The 21,335-nt window shown below is 39.2% G+C and overlaps 2 protein-coding genes across 11 annotated transcripts in view; one reads left to right on the plus strand and one right to left on the minus strand.

Annotated features, from left to right (window-relative positions):
- The window catches only part of L3MBTL3 (L3MBTL histone methyl-lysine binding protein 3), a 111,418-nt gene extending 107,847 nt beyond the window's left edge, over positions 1-3,571 (plus strand). For all 7 annotated transcript variants that reach the window (XM_061130567.1, XM_061130569.1, XM_061130568.1 and 4 more), the window contains one exon: positions 1,738-3,571. In XM_061130567.1, the coding sequence (XP_060986550.1) occupies positions 1,738-1,881 (144 nt within the window). In that variant the 3' untranslated portion in view covers positions 1,882-3,571. The remainder of the gene's footprint in view (positions 1-1,737) is intronic.
- The window catches only part of SAMD3 (sterile alpha motif domain containing 3), a 54,420-nt gene that overhangs the window by 3,060 nt on the left and 30,025 nt on the right, over positions 1-21,335 (minus strand). For 3 of the 4 annotated variants that reach the window (XM_061130574.1, XM_061130576.1, XM_061130575.1), the window contains 4 exons: positions 12,024-12,224; positions 8,593-8,764; positions 8,020-8,102; positions 7,322-7,804 (listed from right to left, as the gene is read on the minus strand). In XM_061130574.1, coding sequence (XP_060986557.1) covers positions 7,520-7,804; positions 8,020-8,102; positions 8,593-8,764; positions 12,024-12,224 — 741 coding nt within the window. In that variant the 3' untranslated portion in view covers positions 7,322-7,519. Of the gene's footprint in view, positions 1-7,321; positions 7,805-8,019; positions 8,103-8,592; positions 8,765-12,023; positions 12,225-21,335 lie in introns of those variants that run through there. The other variant, XM_061130577.1, reaches the window with a different exon arrangement.

Raw genomic sequence — 21,335 nt, forward strand, 5'->3', positions numbered from 1 at the left:
GCCTCTTTCAGATCTGGTTTCCTTGGTGTGTATGCCCAGAAGTGAGATTGCTGGGTCATATGGCAGTTCTATTTCCAGTTTTTTAAGAAATCTCCCACACTGTTCTCCATAGCGGCTATACTAGTTTGCATTCCCACCAACAGTGTAAGAGGGTTCCCTTTTCTCCACACCCTCTCCAGCATTTTCCCCTAAAATCAGGAACAAGACAAGGGTGCCCACTCTTACCACTACTATTCAACATAGTTTTGGAAGTTTTGGCCACAGCAATCAGAGCAGAAAAAGAAATAAAAGGAATCCAGATAGGAAAAGAAGTGAAACTCTCTCTGTTTGCAGATGATATGATCCTCTACATAGAAAACCCTAAAGACTCTACCAGAAAATTACTAGAGCTAGTCAACGAATATAGTAAAGTTGCAGGATGTAAAATTAACACACAGAAATCCCTTGCATTCCTATACACTAACATGAGAAAACAGAAAGAGAAATTAAGGAAACAATATCATTCACCATTGCAACAAAAAGAATAAAATACTTAGGAGTATATCTACCTAAAGAAACAAAAGACCTATATATAGAAAACTATAAAACACTGATGAAAAAAATCAAAGAGGACACAAATAGATGGAGAAATATACCGTGTTCATGGATTGGAAGAATCAATATTGTGAAAATGACTATACTACCCAAAGCAATCTATAGATTCAATGCAATCCCTATCAAGCTACTAACGGTATTTTTCACAGAACTAGAATTAGTTAATTCTAATTTGCTTGTTATGGTCTTTCTTATAGTCTGCCTCCTACTCCTCATATGTAAACTGTACAAGGAGTTTTTGTTTGCTTAGTTTTGTTTTTATCTGCTTTAGTCTCTGCTATATGCCCAGGCCCAAGAATAATACTTAGAATATGTGCTCGGTCGTGTCCGACTATTTGTGACCACAGGGACTGTAGCCTGCCAGGCTCCTCTGTCCATGGGGATTCTCCAGGCAAGAATACTGGAGTGGTTTGCCATTTCCTCCTCCAGGATCTTCCCAGCCCAGGGGTCAAACCCAGGTCTCTTGCGGCTGCTGAATTGGCAGGCAGGTTCTTTACCACTAGCACCACCTGGGAAGCCCATTTAAAATATAATGGGTACTTAATAAGTTTTTGTTGAATGAATATATTCATCCCTTTACGCCCTGAGAAAGACATTCAGAGAGCAGGTCGCTGTAATTTGTGGAGTTAAAACATTGGAAGAGAACCGTGAGTGCACTGTGAAAGAGTGATGAGACAGGAGGTGAGAGCCCCAAGTCCCAAGTCCTCCTTCAGAGTTTCCGGCCTTTAGTAAGGTACTTAACCTCTGGAGTTAGACCAGTTTATGTGTATTATGAAAGCATAAACAAAAAATAAACCCAGCCATAAATCACAGTAATTACTGTTTTTAGAAAGTCGTTTCTTAATTTACTTCTTTCCAACTGAGTAGAAAAGATGGCTGCACATCAAAGCAGCTTGTGAGAAACCCACTTCCCTGTGAGTTGACTTTTAGATGAATAAATTTGACTCTGCTCATAGTCCCCATTTGGGGGTGTTATTGCATATAAGAAAGATCTGCTTAAAGGAAACGTTTGTACACCCAAATCCCTGTCTGTGGTGTTCTAGTGTTGCACGTAGAAAACAGCTGATAATTTAACCTTGAATATGTCCCACTACCCTGTGTCCAATCAACTCATAATCTTTTGTCTTTTTTCCTTCCTTTTAGCAAATTGATGGAGAGGCATTTCTGCTTATGACCCAAACAGACATTGTGAAAATTATGAGCATTAAGTTGGGCCCAGCACTCAAAATTTTCAATTCTATCTTGATGTTCAAAGCCGCAGAGAAGAACTCTCACAATGAACTTTGAAGGTGGTGAATTTTGAATACCATCAGCTTTCTGCTTTAAAGCTCATATTTTACTCAAAGCACAAAGACAGTTGTAACTTCTAAGTGAGAAGTCTCCAAAAATCTAAAGAGCAATGCTATCAGATTATTTATATTCCTCAAGAGACAATATTATATGAATTCTTACAAAAGTGCTTGAGCTTTTAACCAGGTACTGTCTAACAACAGTCATCTTTCGGTTCTGTTCACTGAGCTAAATTTATCTTTGTAAATCTTTTTGAGGCTGGGGGTGGGTGGGGGATGGGGGACTTCATTAATTATTTATGGAAAAAGTGGGGGGGCAGAGTAAGAAATTTTGGCATTTTGTAAACATTGTTGAATTCTCTTTCATGTACACTGTTTCTTTTTCAATACTTTCAGGAACCTTTTTTATATAATCAAACTTCAACTTAAACCAAATTAGTCAAAACCTGGCTAAGTTTAGCCAATGGGACTGTTATCTGTATTGCTAATTCTGTGCCATATTTTGAATTGCAACATTATGCTAAGTATAACTTTGCAAGTCATGATATTGCCTAACTGCTTGTCCTGATTCATTGAGGCTGAATAGTTGTAAAAGTTACCTTCCTTTAAATCAGTGTTTTTACTTTTGCACGCAATTATGAAATGTTAAACAAATTACTTTCACCAGCATCTTGACTATAATTACCAAAAACGTGTATATAAATAATGGAATTAAAAAATAAAATATATAAACATAAATAAGGTGATGTATTTGAATGGCATCAGACTCATACATTGTGGTGCCCTGTGTGTTTACAGGACTCCAGTGATATCAAAGGAATATACAGTTATATTTGAAGGGGGTGCTATTTGTATGATCTTGAGCTGTTTATGAGATGATATTGAGCTTTTCTCTAATTGTCATTGAAATAACTGTGGTGCTTTGCAGAGGTGAAGGGATCGTTCTGTCGATGTAAACACTAATCCCGAAAGAGCTCTGTCTTAGACCTTGCAGTGTCCTCCAAACCCAAAGGTTTTCTTCAGTGTTGGCTAAAGAGAGAGTGTATAGATTTTACTGAAGAGGCAAAATTTGAGGGAGCAACCCCAGTTGAGGCAAACATTCTAAATGCTCACAGATCAGGGAAGTGACTTTCTAAAGCTCCGTTTTGGAGAGACCCTTTTCTCCATAGAAGTGTTTGCCTCAGTATAGAAGCGTACAGATGCACTTTAATTGAAAGCCCTTGATTCCCTATAAACTGAGAGCTGGTAGTGTTTCTTTTGCAAGAATGCATTTCCAACGCAAAAGGTAAATTATTTTATCAGGCTATGTATGTAACTTCTATTTCCAGGATTGGATATTTATCCAAGGACTATTTTAAAAGTAGAAAGTAAGTCTGTAGCATGTTGTCTGAATTCTGGGGAAAGTTTCACCTTTCTCTGTAGTTGCTCATTTTTTCTCATGTAGGGTTCCCTTGATAATCTGCCCTGCCCCACACCCTGTTGGAAGTCTATTGTGGTCCTTTGCTTTTGTCGTAATTCAAGGTAAAACAGGGCCCATGACATCTGCCATGGCCCCTTCATTTCTTTGCATGAGTCTGCTTAAAAAAAAGTTTTTCATTGTTTTTATTTTCTTTATGTTTTGTTCAGAGTTTGTACATTCAAGTTGCACTTGTTATACCTGACATGAATAAAATAAAATCTTAATTGCAGATACCTTTTTTACATATGTATGATTCTTAAAAATAGAAGGGGTGAATGAGAGGAGGAGTAATATCAAACATACGGCATTAGATAGCTGTGTAATGGAGCTGTAGGGTTCAGAGCTGTTGGTCACACTATGTCCCAGATGATGTGAAGAGTGACAAAAAGGAAGAAAAAAATTAAAAAATGTTATTTTTAGGTCAAGTAGAGTTCACACACATTGAAGACTTCTTTTTTAAAAAAAAGAGCCTTTAAATCTTACTGAAAACATCCATTCATTCTGAGAAGCATGTTGTTTGTGTTCGAGGCAAGATATTAAGCACCCCTGTTAGGGTGGAACAGTCTACCAAAAGAAGTGGAAGCTTTCACCATTCCATCCCTGGGATATGCTCCAAGAATGGACTGAGTTTTAACAGAGGAAGTAGGGAGCCCATGGTGACAAGGAGGTCCCTGAAATGAGAGAAGCAGGTTTGAGGTAAGACAAAAGTGAGAGATGAGAAATGTGGAACTCGACAGGACCCTCCCATCAAAAGGCATTTAAAAAAACTTACAAATACTCTATGAGCCAAAGGAGTCCTGCCTGGAGGTTAACATGTTATCCCAGGCTGCCATTTTGCAACTTTTGGGTTCAGTGGATTCAACCTCCAACGAAAGTAGGGTTAGGTTGGCGAAGCAATATTGAATATTTGCCAAGTGGCATGGCCATGCTGGACATTGGAAATAGATACACCACTGAAAGAATGAATTTTATGGGACTCTGCCCTCATGGTCAGCTTATGTCTGTCATGTTCAAAGCCAAACTTCACTGCAGTTTACCTGCAGCTAGTTCCACCTCTCTCTCTCCACCTCCAGCCCAAAGGAGCAAAGAAAGGCTTTCATTCAAGGCTAACTCTTAAAAAAAAAAAAAAAAAAAAAAAGGTAATACACAGAATTGAAAGAGACACATGTACCCCAATGTTCATTGCAGCACTGTTTACAATAGCTCAGACTAGCTATTGTAAATAGCTAGATGTCCATCAGCAGATGAATGGATAAGAAAGCTGTGGTACATATACACAATGGAATATTACTCAGCCATTAAAATGAATAAATTTGAATCAGTTCTAATGAGGTAGATGAAACTGGAGCCTATTATACAGAGTGAAGTAAGTCAGAAAGATAAACACCAATACATTATATTAAAGCATATATATGGAATTTAGAAAGATGGTAATGATGACCCTATATGCGAGATAGCAAAAGAGACACAGATGTAAAGAACAGACTTTTGGACTCTGTGGGAGAAGGCGAGGGTGGGAATGATTTAAGAGAATAGCATTAAAACATGTATATTACCATATGTGAAATAGATTGCCAGTCCAGGTTCGATGCATGAGACAGGTGCTCAGGGCTGGTGCACTGGGATGACCCAGAGGGATGGGATGGGGAGGGAGATGGGAGGGGGGTTCAGGATGGGGAACACATGTACACCCGTGGCTGATTCATGTGAATGTATGGCAAAAACCACTATAATAATGTAATTAGCCTCCAATTAAATAAATTAATTTTTTTAAAAAGGTAATACAAATGAAACATATTTACAAAACAAAGACTCATAGAGTTAGAAAGCAAATTTATGGTTACCAAAGGAGAAAGGGGAGGGGAGAGATAAATTGGGAGTTCGGGACTGACGTGTACACAGTGCTATATTTAAAGTAGTTAGCCAACAAGGTCCTCCTGTATAGGGCAGGGAACTCTGCTCAATGTTCTATAATAACCTAAGTGGGAAAATAATCTGAAAACAAATAGATGCATATGTATGTGTAACTGAATCACCTGGCCATACACCTGAAACTAACGCATTAATCAACTATACTCCAATCCAAAGTAAAAGAATAAAAATTTTAAAAGGCCAGCCATAGAGATTGTGAACCTCCAAGGGAAAGCACTCTTTTAGAACTTGGTAAGTTCATTCTGGAGAACAGGAATAAGATTGTGAAATTTAAAAAATTGGAGTGGGGAGGGAATAATTGGGAGAAATAAAAGAAACTTTATAAGGAACTAAAGGCACATTGCAGTGAAAGGGAAGAAATGAAAACTGCAGAACAGGGACTAGTTATGCAGAAATGTACCAGATTGTTCTTGCCTGTCCATTCTCACATAAGCAGTGAATAATCATTGCAGAGGTGGGCAGCTGATCTCAAATTTTCTTTTTTCCCATTAACTTAAGCATTTTAATGAACAGTCAGAGATAAAGACACTAGTATTTTGCAGTATTTCTAGAGATGTGTTATAAAAATTTCTTCAATAAAATGAACCCTTCTTAAACTTAAATAATTGGATGCAATAACCCAGAAAATGTCCATTACACTGTGATGCCCTATTAGCACACTTAAATTCTTCAGTCTTTTAAACCAATTAGTTCTTTCAAAACTAAATAACGTCAAGATTGTGATAACAGCAAGGGGCACCTTAAAACCATCATGTTTGATAAATTACAATGTGGGATTCTGGGCTGGATGAGGCATAGAACTAGGGCTCCTGAGAGGGACTGGAGAGCTGATCTGGGAAGGCCCTAACTTGGAAACGGGGAGCTGGGGCCCTGGGAGTGAAAAGCCAGGTTCTTATTACAGATCCAAACTAGCCCATGGGGCAACCAAGGCATATGAGGACACTGGAGGTCAAAACGAGGGAAAACCAGAAACCTTGGGAGACAAGAACAAGCTGTATCACTGTTTCTCAAGGGAGGGAAGCAGAGGAAGAGGAACATGGGTCCCCGATGATGAAAACCTGTGCCAGCGAGAGCGTCCAGCAGAGAGGAGACCTCAGGAACAGCCACAGTTCTCAACAGATGGGATGGAAGGAACCTGAACAGCGGCAGGGCAGGGCAGCAGGTGGAAAGAGGAACTGGGAGGCTGTGTGCGGAGCTAAGTTGCTCAGTCGTGTCCCATTCTTTGCGACCCTGTGGACCGTAGCCCACCAGGCTCCTCTGTCCATGGGGATTCTCCAGGCAAGAATACTGGAGTGGGTTGCCATGCCCTTCTCCAGGGGATCTTCCTGACCTAGGAGTTGAACCTTTGTCTCTTAACTTTGTCTCCTGCATTAGCAGGGTAGGGCGGGGTTTACCACTAGCACCACCTGTACATCTTAAAATGCTCAAGTCCAAAATGTTTCCAAACAATGCTCAAACCAAAGAGACAGAACCACAGGCCACAAATGTGCAGCTCCTGGGCTTTCAGTTCAGTTGCTTAGTTGTGTTTGATTCTTTGTGACCCCATGGATGGCAGCATGCCAGGCCTCCCTGTCCATCACCAACTCCCAGAGTTTACTCAAACTCATGTCCATCGAGTCGGTGATGCCATCCAAACATCTCACCTTCTGTCGTCCCCCTCTCCTGTCCCCAATCCCTCCCAGCATCAGGGTCTTTTCCAATGAGTCAACTCTTCACATGAGGTGGCCAAAGTATTGGAGTTTCAGCTTCAGCATCAGTCCTTCCAGTGAACACCCAGGACTGCTCGCCTTTAGGATGGACTGGTTGGATCTCCTTGCAGTCCAAGGGACTCTCAAGAGTCTTCTCCAGCCCCACAGTTCAAAAGCATCAATTCTTCAGCACTTCTAGGCATTAAGTTTTTCAAAAGTGGACATATTGCCTTAAGTGCAAGTCATATCCTAATTTGAAGGATTTTAAGAAAATGTGAAGCATAGTGTCTTTTAAAAACTAATGCCCCCTTGAAAGTGTTAACTTGGATTGGAATTTCTTAAAACTCGAAACAAACAGCTCTTTATGTCATATTTTATTACAGAATTTCAATAAAGAATTTGTGTCAAAGTGTAAAGGTAGAAGGTATTAATATTCATTTGAATCTCAGTGACAAGATGATTTTCTAATATTAATACCTACCTCTACTAAATCAAAACAATGGTTAATAGTTTCAGCCACCCCAGAGATCCATTCTGCTTAAATATTTGGCATGCTCTTAAGTGACTGGATGTTGAAATCCTACTTCCTTTTCCTTTTCTTTCATAGAAGGAGAATATGGACTGTGCGCATCAAAAATCAGTGTCTCTAGGAAGTTGAGGGTTTGAGACAGTCTTCTTGGACACTCAATCCCAAACACATGGAAGGAAGCTATGAGAGCAGCCAAGGCTGTGACACAGTCATCCACCTTGGTGAGTCTCTCTTTTTCTAAATACAAAGAAAATTCACAGACATCCATGTTGAAGGGGTTCTTAACTTCTAACACAGGCGTGGGCACTTGCACCTGAATAAAAAAGATTAGAGTCACCACCCCGTGGTATGGAAAATAGCTAAATAATACAAATGTGCCTCAATTTAACTATGATATTACAATAAACGCACTTGTTACAATTTAGCATATTTGTAAATATGACAAAGCATAACTTTAAAATAGGCCACCATCCTGCTTCAATGTATCGTATTAAATATCAAACCAATGATCATTGACATACTGCATACCTTGTCATTCACAACAACAAAAAGACTGGAATCCTCCCCAAAAGCCTCTGGTAGGAGTAAACAAGTGGCTGTCATCTTCATATCTGTCAAAGCAAACATACAGTCCAAGTAAATGTTGTAAGTAAAGCCAGTATTAAAATGTGTGGATTTTTTTGTTCTTCTAAAGAACAAATTAGCTTTCTTAGACCTTAGTTCCCCTAGCATTTTTTTTTTTTAAACAACATCCCCTTGTAGTAAACATTCAAGATCTCCTGTTCTGCCCTCCATGTCACAGCCAAGAGGAGGTAAGATTTCTGTACTCTCTGTCCATCTGCCAGAATGATTTCAATGTACTTAACCTGTGGTCTGCAAATTACCTTCTATATGAAATTAACAGGTTACTAGTTTCCTAAATATAATATTATAATATCACATGTACTTTTAAAATCTATTCTTAAGCTCCTTCTACTTGAGAAATTATTTTTTCTTCCTCACATATTTTTTCACTAAATTCTACAAAATATAGCTTTCCTAATTACCCTGAATTATACAGGTAACTGAGACCAGATCACCCTATCCCCCAAGTTCACTAACATTTCAACGTGTCTTCATCTGTATGGTGTTTCATCTTTTCTTGCAACGCAATATTGATTGGGTTGTCCACCAAAGAAAGAGAAGCCAGTATATTTTCTGAATAGGATTCCAAAATGTGCCTTGTTTTCTTATAAATATCTGTTCTTGTAAGAAGTTGGAATTCTCTGAAGAGCTGAAAAAAGAAAAAGATCACAAGAGAAGCTAACCTATGGACTACAAGGAATTAAATTACTCTGTAGAAGTACATTAAGCTTTGACTGCTAGTTTATATACTAGATATTTGATTAGTTTTACTGGAGAAGTAGACTTAAGACAGAGGAGGGGAAAAGAGTGGAAGCCTGAAGTGAACAGAAAAAGATAAATAGTGGACATGACAAACATCCAAGCCTGCAGAACTAAATCTGGATACAGACTCAAGCAAATGAGGGTAACAAAGTAATTGGGGGAAAGAGCAAGCAAAAAAGAAATCCCTCCACAATGAATACAATGAATATTTTGGCTGGCTGTGTTACCCAGCTGAGATTCTAGGATCTTACACTTCTTTACTACATTGCTATTTTGGCACTCTCCAGGAAGAGGCACAAGAAGAAATCTATCTGATTTTAGGAAGCAAACCTTGAAAAAACTCCTAACCCTATTATCCTAAAGGGAAAAGAGCTTTAAAGACATTGTAACATCAGACAGAAATAAAGGATGAAAAACAATCTAAATGTACTAGATTCGACTATGAGGTGAAAGCAAAACCAGTTAACCTGTATGGAAACCCCTTTACTCAGAATCACTTTTTTCTGCTCCCGCCTAAGTTCTTCTCTTGGGAGAATTCCACCACCACTCCCTCACAATTTTTTTTTTTTTTGACAGAGTGACATTATAAAACTCTTCATCACCCACACTAAAAGGAACTATGTAGTCATCACTTTCCCTAAAACTCTATAAAAAACAGTTATATACTACCCACTGGGTCTCATTGCTTCTTGAATGTTTTTGTGGATCATAAATTGTCCAAAGATTAGGTCTGAAAGTTATCAGAAAACTGGAATGCACATCCTCATAAAGGTATAGCAACTCTGCCATCAGGCAACCCTCAGTGGGCACTAATCTGTATTAATACCCTAAAAAGAAACTCTCTCAGGGAGCAGGGAGATGTGAAGTGAAACACAAGGAAGCTAGAGAGTCCACTTTCTTGGGCGCAGAACCTAGGAATTTCTTTAACTTTTTTTTTAAAAAAAGAATTTCAGGTTGACATTAATTTGCAGAAAGAGTAAATAGAGGTCACAAATGGCCTTCATGCAACTTCGCCCAAGGCTAACATTTCTGACTGATTTGAAAGTAAGCTGCAGACAGGAGGCCCTCTTAACCCTTAAGTCTTCATTGCATATTATTATTCCTTGTACTTAAGAATTATCAGGACACTATCCTACATAAGCACCACATAACCATCAAAATCAGGGAAACCTAATCCACAGACCCTGTTTAAACTTTCCGGTTGTTGCAATCATACTCTTTACAAGTCTCGGATCTAATCCAGGAACACGTGAGATTTAGATGTTTCTTTGGTCTCTTTCAGTCTGAAACAGCATCTCGGTTTTCCTTAAATTCCTTAACATATTGTAAAAGCAGAAGCCAATTACTTGGGGGAACACACCCTCATTCCAGATTCATATGATGTTTCTTCATGATTTACAGACTTTTTACTAAGAATGCTGCCATTTTATCAGGAGGATGGTCATTGGTCCCATTACTGAAGTTAGTAACTGATCTCTTGGTTAAAATGGAATCTTCCAGGTTAATTCCTACATATGTAATAATTATTAATTAAAATATAGCTGTATGTATTTTATGGGGCGATCCCTTGAGCTGATGTAAATATCTTGTTCCTACTATAATTTTCATCTGCAAGATTTAGCATTCACCAATGATTCTTGCCTGAATCAACCATCTACTGACTCATTTAGCATTTAAAAAGATCAGTATTTCACTTGTATTTCACACACAGTACTCTGTTAGGTACTTTGGGAACTACCACAATGTTTAGAACATGCTTAGCTTAGTTGGTAAAGAATCCGCCTGCAATGCAGGAGATCTCGGTTCAATTCCTGGGTCAGGAAGATCTGCCAGAGAAGGGATAAGCTACCCATTCTTGGGCTTCCCTTGTGGCTCAGCTGGTAAAGAATCTCTCTGCAATGCGGGAGACCTGGGAGACCTGGGTTCAATCCCTGGGGTGGGAAGATCCCCTGGAGAAGGGAAAGGCTATCCACTCCAGTATTCTGGCCTGGAGAATTCCATGTTCTGTATAGTCCATGAGATCACGAAGAGTCAGACACGACTGAGCGACTTTCACTTTCACTTTTTCACTTTTTAACATTTTAGACTGTTGGTTTAACAATTTTTGCTTTAACAGTATATTTTATACATGTGTCAATCTGTTGTACTCTTCTAACAGAGGCTACCAGATATTGCTGTTCCTAGCAACTGAAAGAAAATCCAAGTGATAAATAGGGTAGGGTTGCTGAAAATGAATTAACTAAAATAATTCATGTAAAGCACTAAGAATATGCCTGCTATGTAATAAACATTCAGATGTTCTCTATAGACATTATTATTAAAATAAAAAGTGCAGACAAATTCTTATTTCAGTTTTTTTTTGGGGGGGTGGGAGAGAAGAAAAGCCTGTAAAACTTTTCATTTCATTTGGTTTCTTGCACCCATAGCATTCCTTCATGAAATGCATTCTCAGATAAAACTCTGATGAATCTTTCAGCCAAAATTACAGTAAAATTATAATAGGACCTTTAATGGCCATCTTAAGTAAACTAAATGGAAGGATGTTTGATTTACCTATAAAAACTTCACATATTTTAAGACCACTTAAAGAATCTGCAATGTGGGAGAACTGGGTTCAATCTCTGGATTGCGAAGACCCCCTGGAGAAAGGAATGGCTACCCACTCCGGTATTCTTGCCTGGAGAATTTCATGGACAGAGGAATCTGGCAGGCTACAGTCCATGGGATTGCAAAGAGTCGGACAAAACTGAATGACTTTCACTTTCACTTTATGGAATAATTTGGGATGATAAAGGAAATAAGTTGTGAGTAATGCTGCAGGCTAACAGCACCCTAATAAACTATCTCAATTGTCTAAATGCGTGCAAAGGGAAAATGTTTCCCACTGGCAAAGTCCCCTGAAGCAGGGGTTGGTACCTTGGGGACCACTGGGGACTCTTCAGATCTGATGGCAGCCAAGGCGTGTTATCAGAATGAGTCCAGAAGTTCTTACCAAATGCCCCTCATCGTAGCCCCTTGGACCCCACACATTCTACCGAGATTCACACCCATCATCTTGCTATACAATCCTGTTATCGCTCCAAGAGGAAAGAGAGAAAGGTCCATTTGAACACAATAATCAGTGTATTATAGGTAAGTAAAGATACCTGATAAGGGCACTGCAGGAAAGGAAACATTTTAAGAATGTCCTTCAGAGGTGTTCTGCCGCCAATCAACTTTCTTCTTATTTCCAAAGTCTGGCTCATCCTCTTATCAATTTCTCTCCAGTCCTTTTCTGTTTTCACATATTCTTGCTGGAACCAGTTAATATGTTCATCTACCTCAGAATCTAAACAAGCAGCTTCCTCCTGCAAAATATTTTCAAAATATCATATGTTCCATGTTTCAGGTGGCAGTTTAACACTCCATGAAGCCTTGAATTATGAGCTGTTTTTACATACTCAGTAATGCCCTCATATGTAGCATTATGTTTGGCCTTGACTAACAAATGCTGTGAATAAACCAAATAGTTAATTACCAACTATGGAGTTATAATCTGTTCTCTTGACAGATTTAAAAGCTATTCATTTCCTATACACCCTTTTACATGGATATCTAGATTATCCAGAGGTTTAACATGTAATAAGAATGTCATTTATTCCCGTGCATTTAAATTTTAGAAGGCAAAATATTAAAAAGAGATAAAAAGGTTTTTAATGAAGGTTTTGTTATTGTTTGTATTCTTCCTTTTTAAATGCCTATTTGGAGTTGTAGTACCATGCCATATAATCCAAATTCAAAACAAAAACAGTGGGTATATTGTGATACTAAATCATGCAGTTGTCAATTATATTCCCTATACATTTGGGTATGTTGGATCAGGTGGAGTGGCTAAAAGGTACCCCACATATTCTCATTAAAAATCTAAGGCAAAAAAAAAAAAAAAAAAAAAAAAACAGTAAGGCAGGCAGAACAAGATGGCAGAGGAGTAGGTGTCGTGGAGTACATCTCTCCACGGATACATCAGGAACACACCTTCAGACCCAGAAGTGGATGCAGAACACCAGCTGAGAGCAGATTGGAGGACCTGACCAGTGGAGAAGAACATGTAGAACCACGCAAAACTCGGCAGGACAAAGGAACTAGGGGGAGAAACAGGAATGCTTCTAGAATGGACCTGCCCTTGGTGGGTGGGGGAACTGAAGCAGGGGTCCAATCCCCACATCCGGGCAATTGTCTGAGTCAGAGGAGGAACATTTAAGGCTGAGAGTGAAACAGCTGATCTGCAGCAGCCTAAATGGGATGAGAATCAGACAGTCCTTGCCGCGGCCATACACATCCCGGACAGGGAGGCAGGTTCCCCAGAAGGCGCAGCAGCTGGGAGCTGGAGTTTAGGGACTGTGGGGCAGTCCCAGGGCGAGGGCTGCTGCTGACTGTGGAGAGGCAGATTGAGGGGAAGTGAGGGAGGAGACTGTGGTGGGAAATGCCTGAGGAGGGAAGCAAAGCAGCCATGAAAGCAAGGCAGTGCTGCTGAGTCATGCGTAGGGGGTGGAGCCGTCACCATAGCCTCCCTCTCCCCACAAGCCAGCATCCGCAGCTGAACAACAGAGAGGCTGGCCCATCAAACGCCTGATGTTCAGTGACTAATGTGCCAAACTGCAGAGCAGGACTCCAGCCAGCGTGCCCCTGTAAGTGCCTGGTGCGCGGATCTACAGCCTAAGACCGAAGCCAGGGGGGCCCCTCTATGTACCTGATGCGTGGCGCAACAGAGAAGAACCCCAGGCAAGGGTGCCCGCTAAGTGCCTGAGCAGGAGGAGCTACAGAAAAAACACTGGCCAAAGAGGCCTGCTGATCACCAGTACAAGAGGCTTGAAAAAGGACCCTGATAGGGCCATACCTCCTGCGGTGGAGACAGTCCATGTCCCTGCACACGGGGCGCTGCCAGGGTCCCCACAGGCCAACCACCTGGGCCACCTTCACCCTCAGCCCTCACCAGGCCAGAGCTGCCCCAGGCCAAAAATGTTCTGCGTCCATGCACGCAGGGTTACTTCGGTCGTGTCCAGCTCTTGGCAACCCTGTGGACGGTGACCTGCCAGTCTTCTCTGTCAGGGGGGTTCTCCAGGTAAGAATACTGCAGTGAATTGGCCAATACTGGTTGCCATTCCCGTCTAGAGCACGATATTTCCTGCTTCCCTAACCGCCAACTCCCCTGAGGACCTGGTGCTGCCAGAACCCATGCAACTCAAGCAGCAGAACCACCTCCGCACCTGGCCCTCACAGGGGCAGACCCAAGTCCTCCAGGGCAGCCTCAGGGGCAAACCCCAGTGGATGACCCACATGCAGAGGTGGAAAGAAAACCACAATTGAAACCCAGGGGTGGTGTGACTAAGAAGAAGACCCAAAACCTTCCCACCAGTTATACAAGCTGCAGATTAAATCCACACAATCAACTAGGCAGACTCTGTGTCTGTGGAATACATAAAAGGTCATTGAGAGCGCCCACAAAAGAAAACGCACTAGTTCTGACAGCGATGGACACTGGAGGTAAGGACACACAGGGATAGGACGAATTAGAATCTGAGCTGCCCCCGCAGCAGGGCCAGAGACCCGCACAGAGTTGGAAGGCTTCCTAGGGAGGGGAGGTGGACTGTGACTCCCAGCAAGGGAAAGCACTCTGACAGCAGTAACTCAAGAAAAACATTGATTATTCTTATGTTTTGACCTGTTCTGTAGACTCTTTTGGATTTTTTTTTACTTTTTTTCTTTTTTCCCCTTTGCCCCCTGCTCTGTTGTAATGTCGATGTTATTGGCACTATGAAATAATTAAGCTCTTGAGTTTTTTTTTTTTCTCAGTCACATTTTTTATTGTTATAAACCTCTATATTGCGCTTTTGTAGTTCTATGGAGTGTTCCTTTTTTTCTCTCTCTCTTTTTTTAATTTTAATTTTTAATTTTTTAAGCCTATTATTATTTTTTCTACATTTATTCCTTTGTTTGCTTTTCAGACTGTTCTTTTCCCCTTTGCAGTTAATCTTTATATAAATCTTCTTCATCTACCTTTATTTAACTTTGCATATCTATTCTTTCTTTCCTTTCCTCTCAACGTATTTGTTAGTTTTGTTTTCTTTGCTTTATTCCCCACTTGGCACCTTGCTTTAGTTTTGTTTTCCAGTTTGTGCTTTAGTTAGTGTTCTTAACTGGTAGATATAATTTTTGATTTCCTTTGTTTGCTGGGTCAATCTACTGTACTTTATTGGACTGTTTGGATTTTGCTTATTTTACAGTCATCAAGACAGTGTGGTACTGGCACAAAACCAGAAATATAGATGGAATGGAACAAGATAGAAAGCCCAGAAATAAACCCATGCACCTATGGGTATCTTATTTTTGACAAAGGAGGCAAGAATATACAATGGGGCAAAAACTGCCTCTTCAATAAGTGGTGCTAGGAAAACTGGACAGCTACATGTAAAAGAATGAAATTAGAACACTTCCTAAGACCATACATAAAGCTAAACTCAAAATTGATAAAACCCTAAATGTAAGATCAGAAACTATAAAACTCTTAGAGGAAAACATAGGCAGAACACTCAATGACATAAATCAAAAAGATCCTCTATGACCCACCTCCTAGAGTAAGGGAAATAGAAACAAAGTAAACAAGTGGGACCTGATTAAACTTAAAGCTTTTGCACAGCACAGGAAACTATATGCAAAGTGAAAAGACAACCCTCAGAATGGGATAAAATAATCACAAATGAAACAACTGACAAAGGATTAATCTCCAAAATATACAAGCAGCTCATACAACTCAATGCCAGAAAAACAAATAACCCAATCAAAAAGTGGGGAAAAGAACTAAACAGACATTTCTCCAAAGAAGACAGACAGATGGCTAATAGACACATGAGAAGATAGTCAACATCGCTCATTATTAGAGAAATGCAAATCAAAACTACAATGAGGTATCACCTCACACCAGTCAGAATGGCCAGCATCAAAACATCTACAAACAATAAATGCTGGAGAGGATGTGGAGAAAAGGGAACACTCTTGCGCTGTTGGTGGGAATGTAAATTGATACAGCCACTATGGAAGATGCTATGGAGATTCCTTAAGAAGCTAGGAATAAAACCACCATATGACCCAGGAATCCCACTCCTAGGCCTATACCCTGAGGAAACCAAAATTGAAAAAGACACATGTACCCCATTGTTCACTGCAGCACTATTTACAATAGCTAGAACATGGAAGCAATCTAGATGTCCACTGACAGATGAATGGATCAAGAAGTTGTGGTACATATATAAAATGGAATATTACACAGTCATAAAAAGGAATGCATTTGAGTCAGTTCAAATGAGGTGGATGAAACTAGAACCTATTATACAGAGTGAGGTAAGTCAGAAAGAGAAAGATAAATATTGTATTCTAACGCATACATACAGAATCAAGAGAAATGGTACTGAAGAATTTACTTACAGGGCAGTAATGGAGAAATAGACATAGAGAATAGACTTATAGACATGAGGAGAAGGGAGGAGAGGATAAGACGTATGGAAATAGTAACATGGAAACTTACACTATAATATGTAAAATAGATAGCCAACGGGAATTTGCTGTATGGCTCAGAAAACTCAAACAGGGGCTCTGCATCTACCTAGAGGGGTGGGATGGGGAGGGAGATGGGAGGGAGGTTCGAAAGGCAGGGGATATATGTATACCTATGGCTGATTCATGTTGAGATTTGACAGAAAACAACAAAATTCTGTAAAGCAATTATCCTTCAATTAAAAAATAAACAACAACAACAACAAAAATCTAAGGCAATCAGGGAATTCCCTGGTAGTCCAGTGGTGAGGACTCTTTCACTGTTGAGGCCCAAAGTTTAATCTCTGATTGGGGAAATATGATCCTGCAAGCCTCACAGCTCAGCCAGAAAAACAAACAAACAAACAAACAAATAACCTAAGGCAATCAACAGGCTTTGAGGAGACAAGAAAAAAGCTCTTTTTCGAAAAATTAGTTGAGAGGACACTTGGCTGAACTACACTTGAATCAACAAGTTGACATACTGTCATCTGACCAGAATGTGAACAGATGCTACCTGTAAAAGATGGGAAAAATTAGGACTTTTGCAAGTATATTAGGAAAGTGTCAGGTAGATCCACTATCTGTGAACATAAGATGATTAGCAAGACATAGAACAAGTGAACAAATTTCTAGAAAAAAATGTAACATACCAGCAGACCGAAAAGAAATTCCTATAATCTTACATAAATTTAGTTAGAAAATAAGAGTCTTTCCACAAAGAAACTACCAAGACCTGAAGGTTTCACAGTTAAATTTTGCTAAACTTTCAAAACAGAGTGTGTACCAAATTTACATAAATTCTTTCAAGGAGTCAGAGAAAAAAAAAGGATTCTATAAAGTATCCCAGTCCATTCTACGAAGGCCTCTATGAAGCCTCTATCTATGACATTGATTCCTAAACCTGAAATAACTGTATGAGAGACGATAATTACAGGTCAATCTCATTCCCGGACAAAGTTGCACATATTAGGAACAAGGAAAAACTAACTTGGATTTACCCCAGAAATGCAACAAGGGTTTGACATTAGTAACTGGTCATGCTTCCTGCTAACTATGTTGTATACTGGAGAGTGTCATTTAACACTCTAATTCCTCTAAGGTAGTTGTCCACTCTAGAAGTCACTGGCCACATGTGGCTATAGAGAGCTTGAATTGTTGCTAGACCAAATTAATACATGTGCTGGAAACACTGGATTTCAAAGACTGAGTATGCAAAAAAAGAATGTAAAACATCTCATTAACAAATTTTCATCATGATTACATGCTGAAATGATAATGTTGGGTTAAGTAAAATATAATTTTAATATTATTATTCCACCTGCTTTGTTTCACTTTTCTTGAATGTGACTACTAGAAAATGTTACATTGTATCTTTGGTGCATATTGTATTTTTATTGGAGAGTGCTATGTTAGATGGTAGGGTTTTCTTCATACCAAATTCCAATCATCCCTGTTTTTACTTCTATTGTCATCAAAGTGACTTTGAAAACGATGCTTCCTTGTGTAACTTGAGCAGTTTTTTCCTTAACATGCAGCCGTGTGTCTTAGTCAGCAGGCAAAGGGCTTTGACTTTGCCCCAGGTTTCCAAGTACACAGCTGACCTGAGAACCTTCACAGTTCTCACACACAGCGAGTGTGCCGCCTCTGATGGCAGTGATTGCATCATATCCAGAAGGCAATCAACTGCCAACGTTTTTCTTCAGCTTTTGCTATCTTGTTCAGTTTTGTAGTGTGAGAGAAACAACTGTGGGAAAGGCTATAAAAATGATTAGAATATTGTACAATGAATTATCATGTGTCACGTGCAGTAAGAAGCAAGCAGTAAATGCCCTAAAAGAAATTCAAAGGAACCTAGTAGATGTCCTTAGCATTTGACTATCCAAGCAGTTTTTTCATGGCTTTCAAATCCATTTGATTTCTAAGCCAAAGAAAGCTAACACACAGAACTACTTCATGACTTTCAAAGTCATGGGGTACATATATTCCCAAATAAGTAGAAAAATAAAATGTTTTAAGAGAAATGAATTACAGTAGCCCCCTCCTTCTCTGCAGGGGATATGTTCAAAGAACCCCACGGGAAGCCTGAAACTGCAGATGGTACTGAACCCTACGTCCAGACTATTTTTCCCTTAACATAGACCTATGATAAAATTTAATTTATAAATTTGGCACAGTTAGTAACTAACAACAATAGCTAAAAATAAAATAGAAAAATTATAATGATAAACTGTAATAAAATTTATGTGAATGTGGTCTTTCTCAATTTAAAACTTATGAATTGCTTATTTCTAGAATTTTCCATTTGATATTTTCAGAACACAGTCCACCATGGGTAAGTGAAATCTCAGACAACTCAAACAATGAAACTGTATAAGTATAGTGCTAGTAATTTAACACCTGGCAGTTAGTTAGTTAGCTAACTAGCTTGTTTATCTATTTAACTAATGTTTGGAGGACTTTGTATGCAAGGACACCCCACAATCATTTATTAAATCCTTGTGTTGCTGTCCTAGATACAACATAAGTGTTTTTAAAAAGCACAAATTAACCTCTCTATAGAAACTTTTGTCACATTCCCAGTATATTTTGATATTGCAAATCAGAATTGGGCAAAATATTAGTTTTGTATTTTTCATACTCTGAGAAAAGTCCTTAGAACTCCACCACTTGATGAAACTTGCCAGGAGCAGAAGAATCACTGAGATGTGGATCCAAAGCCTGACATGTCGAGCTTGGAGCTGCTGGTATTATTCAGGATAAGCAAGATGCTGCTGCTCTACCTAACAACCCCCAGATGTTAGAGCAACAGAAGTTTATCTCTCACGGGACAGAACCATCTCTTCATCCTCCTCACCCAAAAAAACTGGCTTTACCATCTAGAAAGTCAGTCACCACTGCCAAAGAAAGGGAGAGGATGGAGCACCGCACACTGGATCATCAACGCCCTTGACAATCCTCCTTACGTTTCACTGGTCAGAGTCGGTCTCACGGCCACATCTCACTTCAAGGGAGTGGAGAAGTACAATCCGGCTGGTTGTCTGGAGGAGCCGAGCTGAGTAACTTGGTGAGCAGAAATCATATCCACACTCATCTCCCTCTGGGTTTCTTATTATGTGACACCATAGCTCTCCTCATCATTTTAGCCAATTTCAGGCAGTGTTGTCTGTTATCTATGGCCAAAACCATGATAACTGAAAGCTAGAACACCCAAATCTCAAACCAGAAAAAAAAAATCCCCTAAATAAATTCTATATCCAGCAAAACATCCTTCAGGTATGAAGGAGAAATTTAAGACATTCTCAGATAAATAAAAAGTGAGAGAATTGGTCACTAACAGATCTGTCCTACCAGAAATTCAAGCTAAAATGGTCTTTCAAGCTAAAATGAAAGAACATGGACTATAACTCAAATCAACATGAAAAAATAGAGCACTGGTAATGGTCACGACATAGGTAAATAAAAAAGACAGTTTAAATCCATTTTCTGGTTGTAACTCTCCCATCTTATTTTTAAAACAATTGCATGAAGCAATAGTTATAAATTCTGTGTTGAGGGACATACAACGTATAAAATTTAACTAACAGCACAAAAGGGAAGAAGGGTATTGTTATACAGGGGCAAAGCTTTTATATGCTATTACAATTAAAGAGGTATGAATCCAAACTAGATTATTATAAATCAAGGTATTAGTTGTAATCTCCAGGGCAACCACTAAGGAAATAGCTAAAAATGTTTATTTACTAAGAGAAACAAAAAGGGGAATTACATTAATATACTAGAAAATATCTGCTTTAACACAACAGAAGGCAGTAATTGAGGGATAAGGGATAAAGTAAGAAGAGATGACATATATTAATAGAAAACAAATAGTAGACATAATTCCTACCTTATCAGTAATCATATTAGGTAATTAACAGAATGGATGTAAAAAAAAGTACCCAACTATATACTGTCTATTAGAGACATACTTTAGATTCAAAGTCATAAGTAGTCATAAGTCATAAAAAGATGGGAAAAGATATATTATGCTAGCAGTAACCAAAAGAGAGATAGAATAATTATACTAATATGAGACAAAATAAACAACACAAAAATTGTTCCTAGAGACAAAGGAGGATATTTTATAATGGGAAGAGAGCCAATCCATTAAGAAGATATAACAATTCTCAACTTATACACACTTAACAACAGCCCAAATGTCATGTGGCAAAAACTGACAGAAGGAAGCAAGAGACAATAATAGTCGTTGGAGATTTTAATGTCACTTTCAATAATGAATAGAACCACTAAACATGTTATAAGCAAGCAGTTGAAAGACTGGAGTGACTGCTATTCTTGGAGAAGACAACAGGGATTGTAGAAATTTGGAGCTGAATAAAGGCTTCTTGGGTGGCAATAGTGGTAAAGAATCTGCCTGACAACGCAGGAGACATAAGAGATGCAGGTTCAGTTCCTGGGTCAGAAGATCCCCTGGAGAAGGGAATGGCAACCCACTCCAGTACTCTCGCCTGGAAAATCCAATGGACAGAGGAGCCTGGCAGGCTACAGTCTGTAGGGTCATACAGAGTTGAACATGACTGAAGTGACTTAGCATGCACAGAATCATGCATAAAATGAAAACCTCCAAGAAAATGTTATCAAAAGGACTTTTGAAGAAACAGATAGGATTAAGTTACTTAAAATTCTAGAAAAAAAAGTATAGATTAAATTATCTGATAAAGATAAAATAATCTGTGCATTTAAAGATCACATTAATAGCCTCCAAACTGAGAGAAGGTCATTGCAACTAGGGAAAAAAATAGAAAAGCAAAAGCCTTTGTGGGAAATTCAAAGTCCTTCCTGTACTGCTTCAAGAAACCAAAATAAATTTTCACCAAATATCCAAT

Source organism: Dama dama, chromosome 26 (genome assembly GCF_033118175.1).
Source record: "Dama dama isolate Ldn47 chromosome 26, ASM3311817v1, whole genome shotgun sequence".
In the NCBI taxonomy this organism is placed as follows: domain Eukaryota; kingdom Metazoa; phylum Chordata; class Mammalia; order Artiodactyla; family Cervidae; genus Dama; species Dama dama.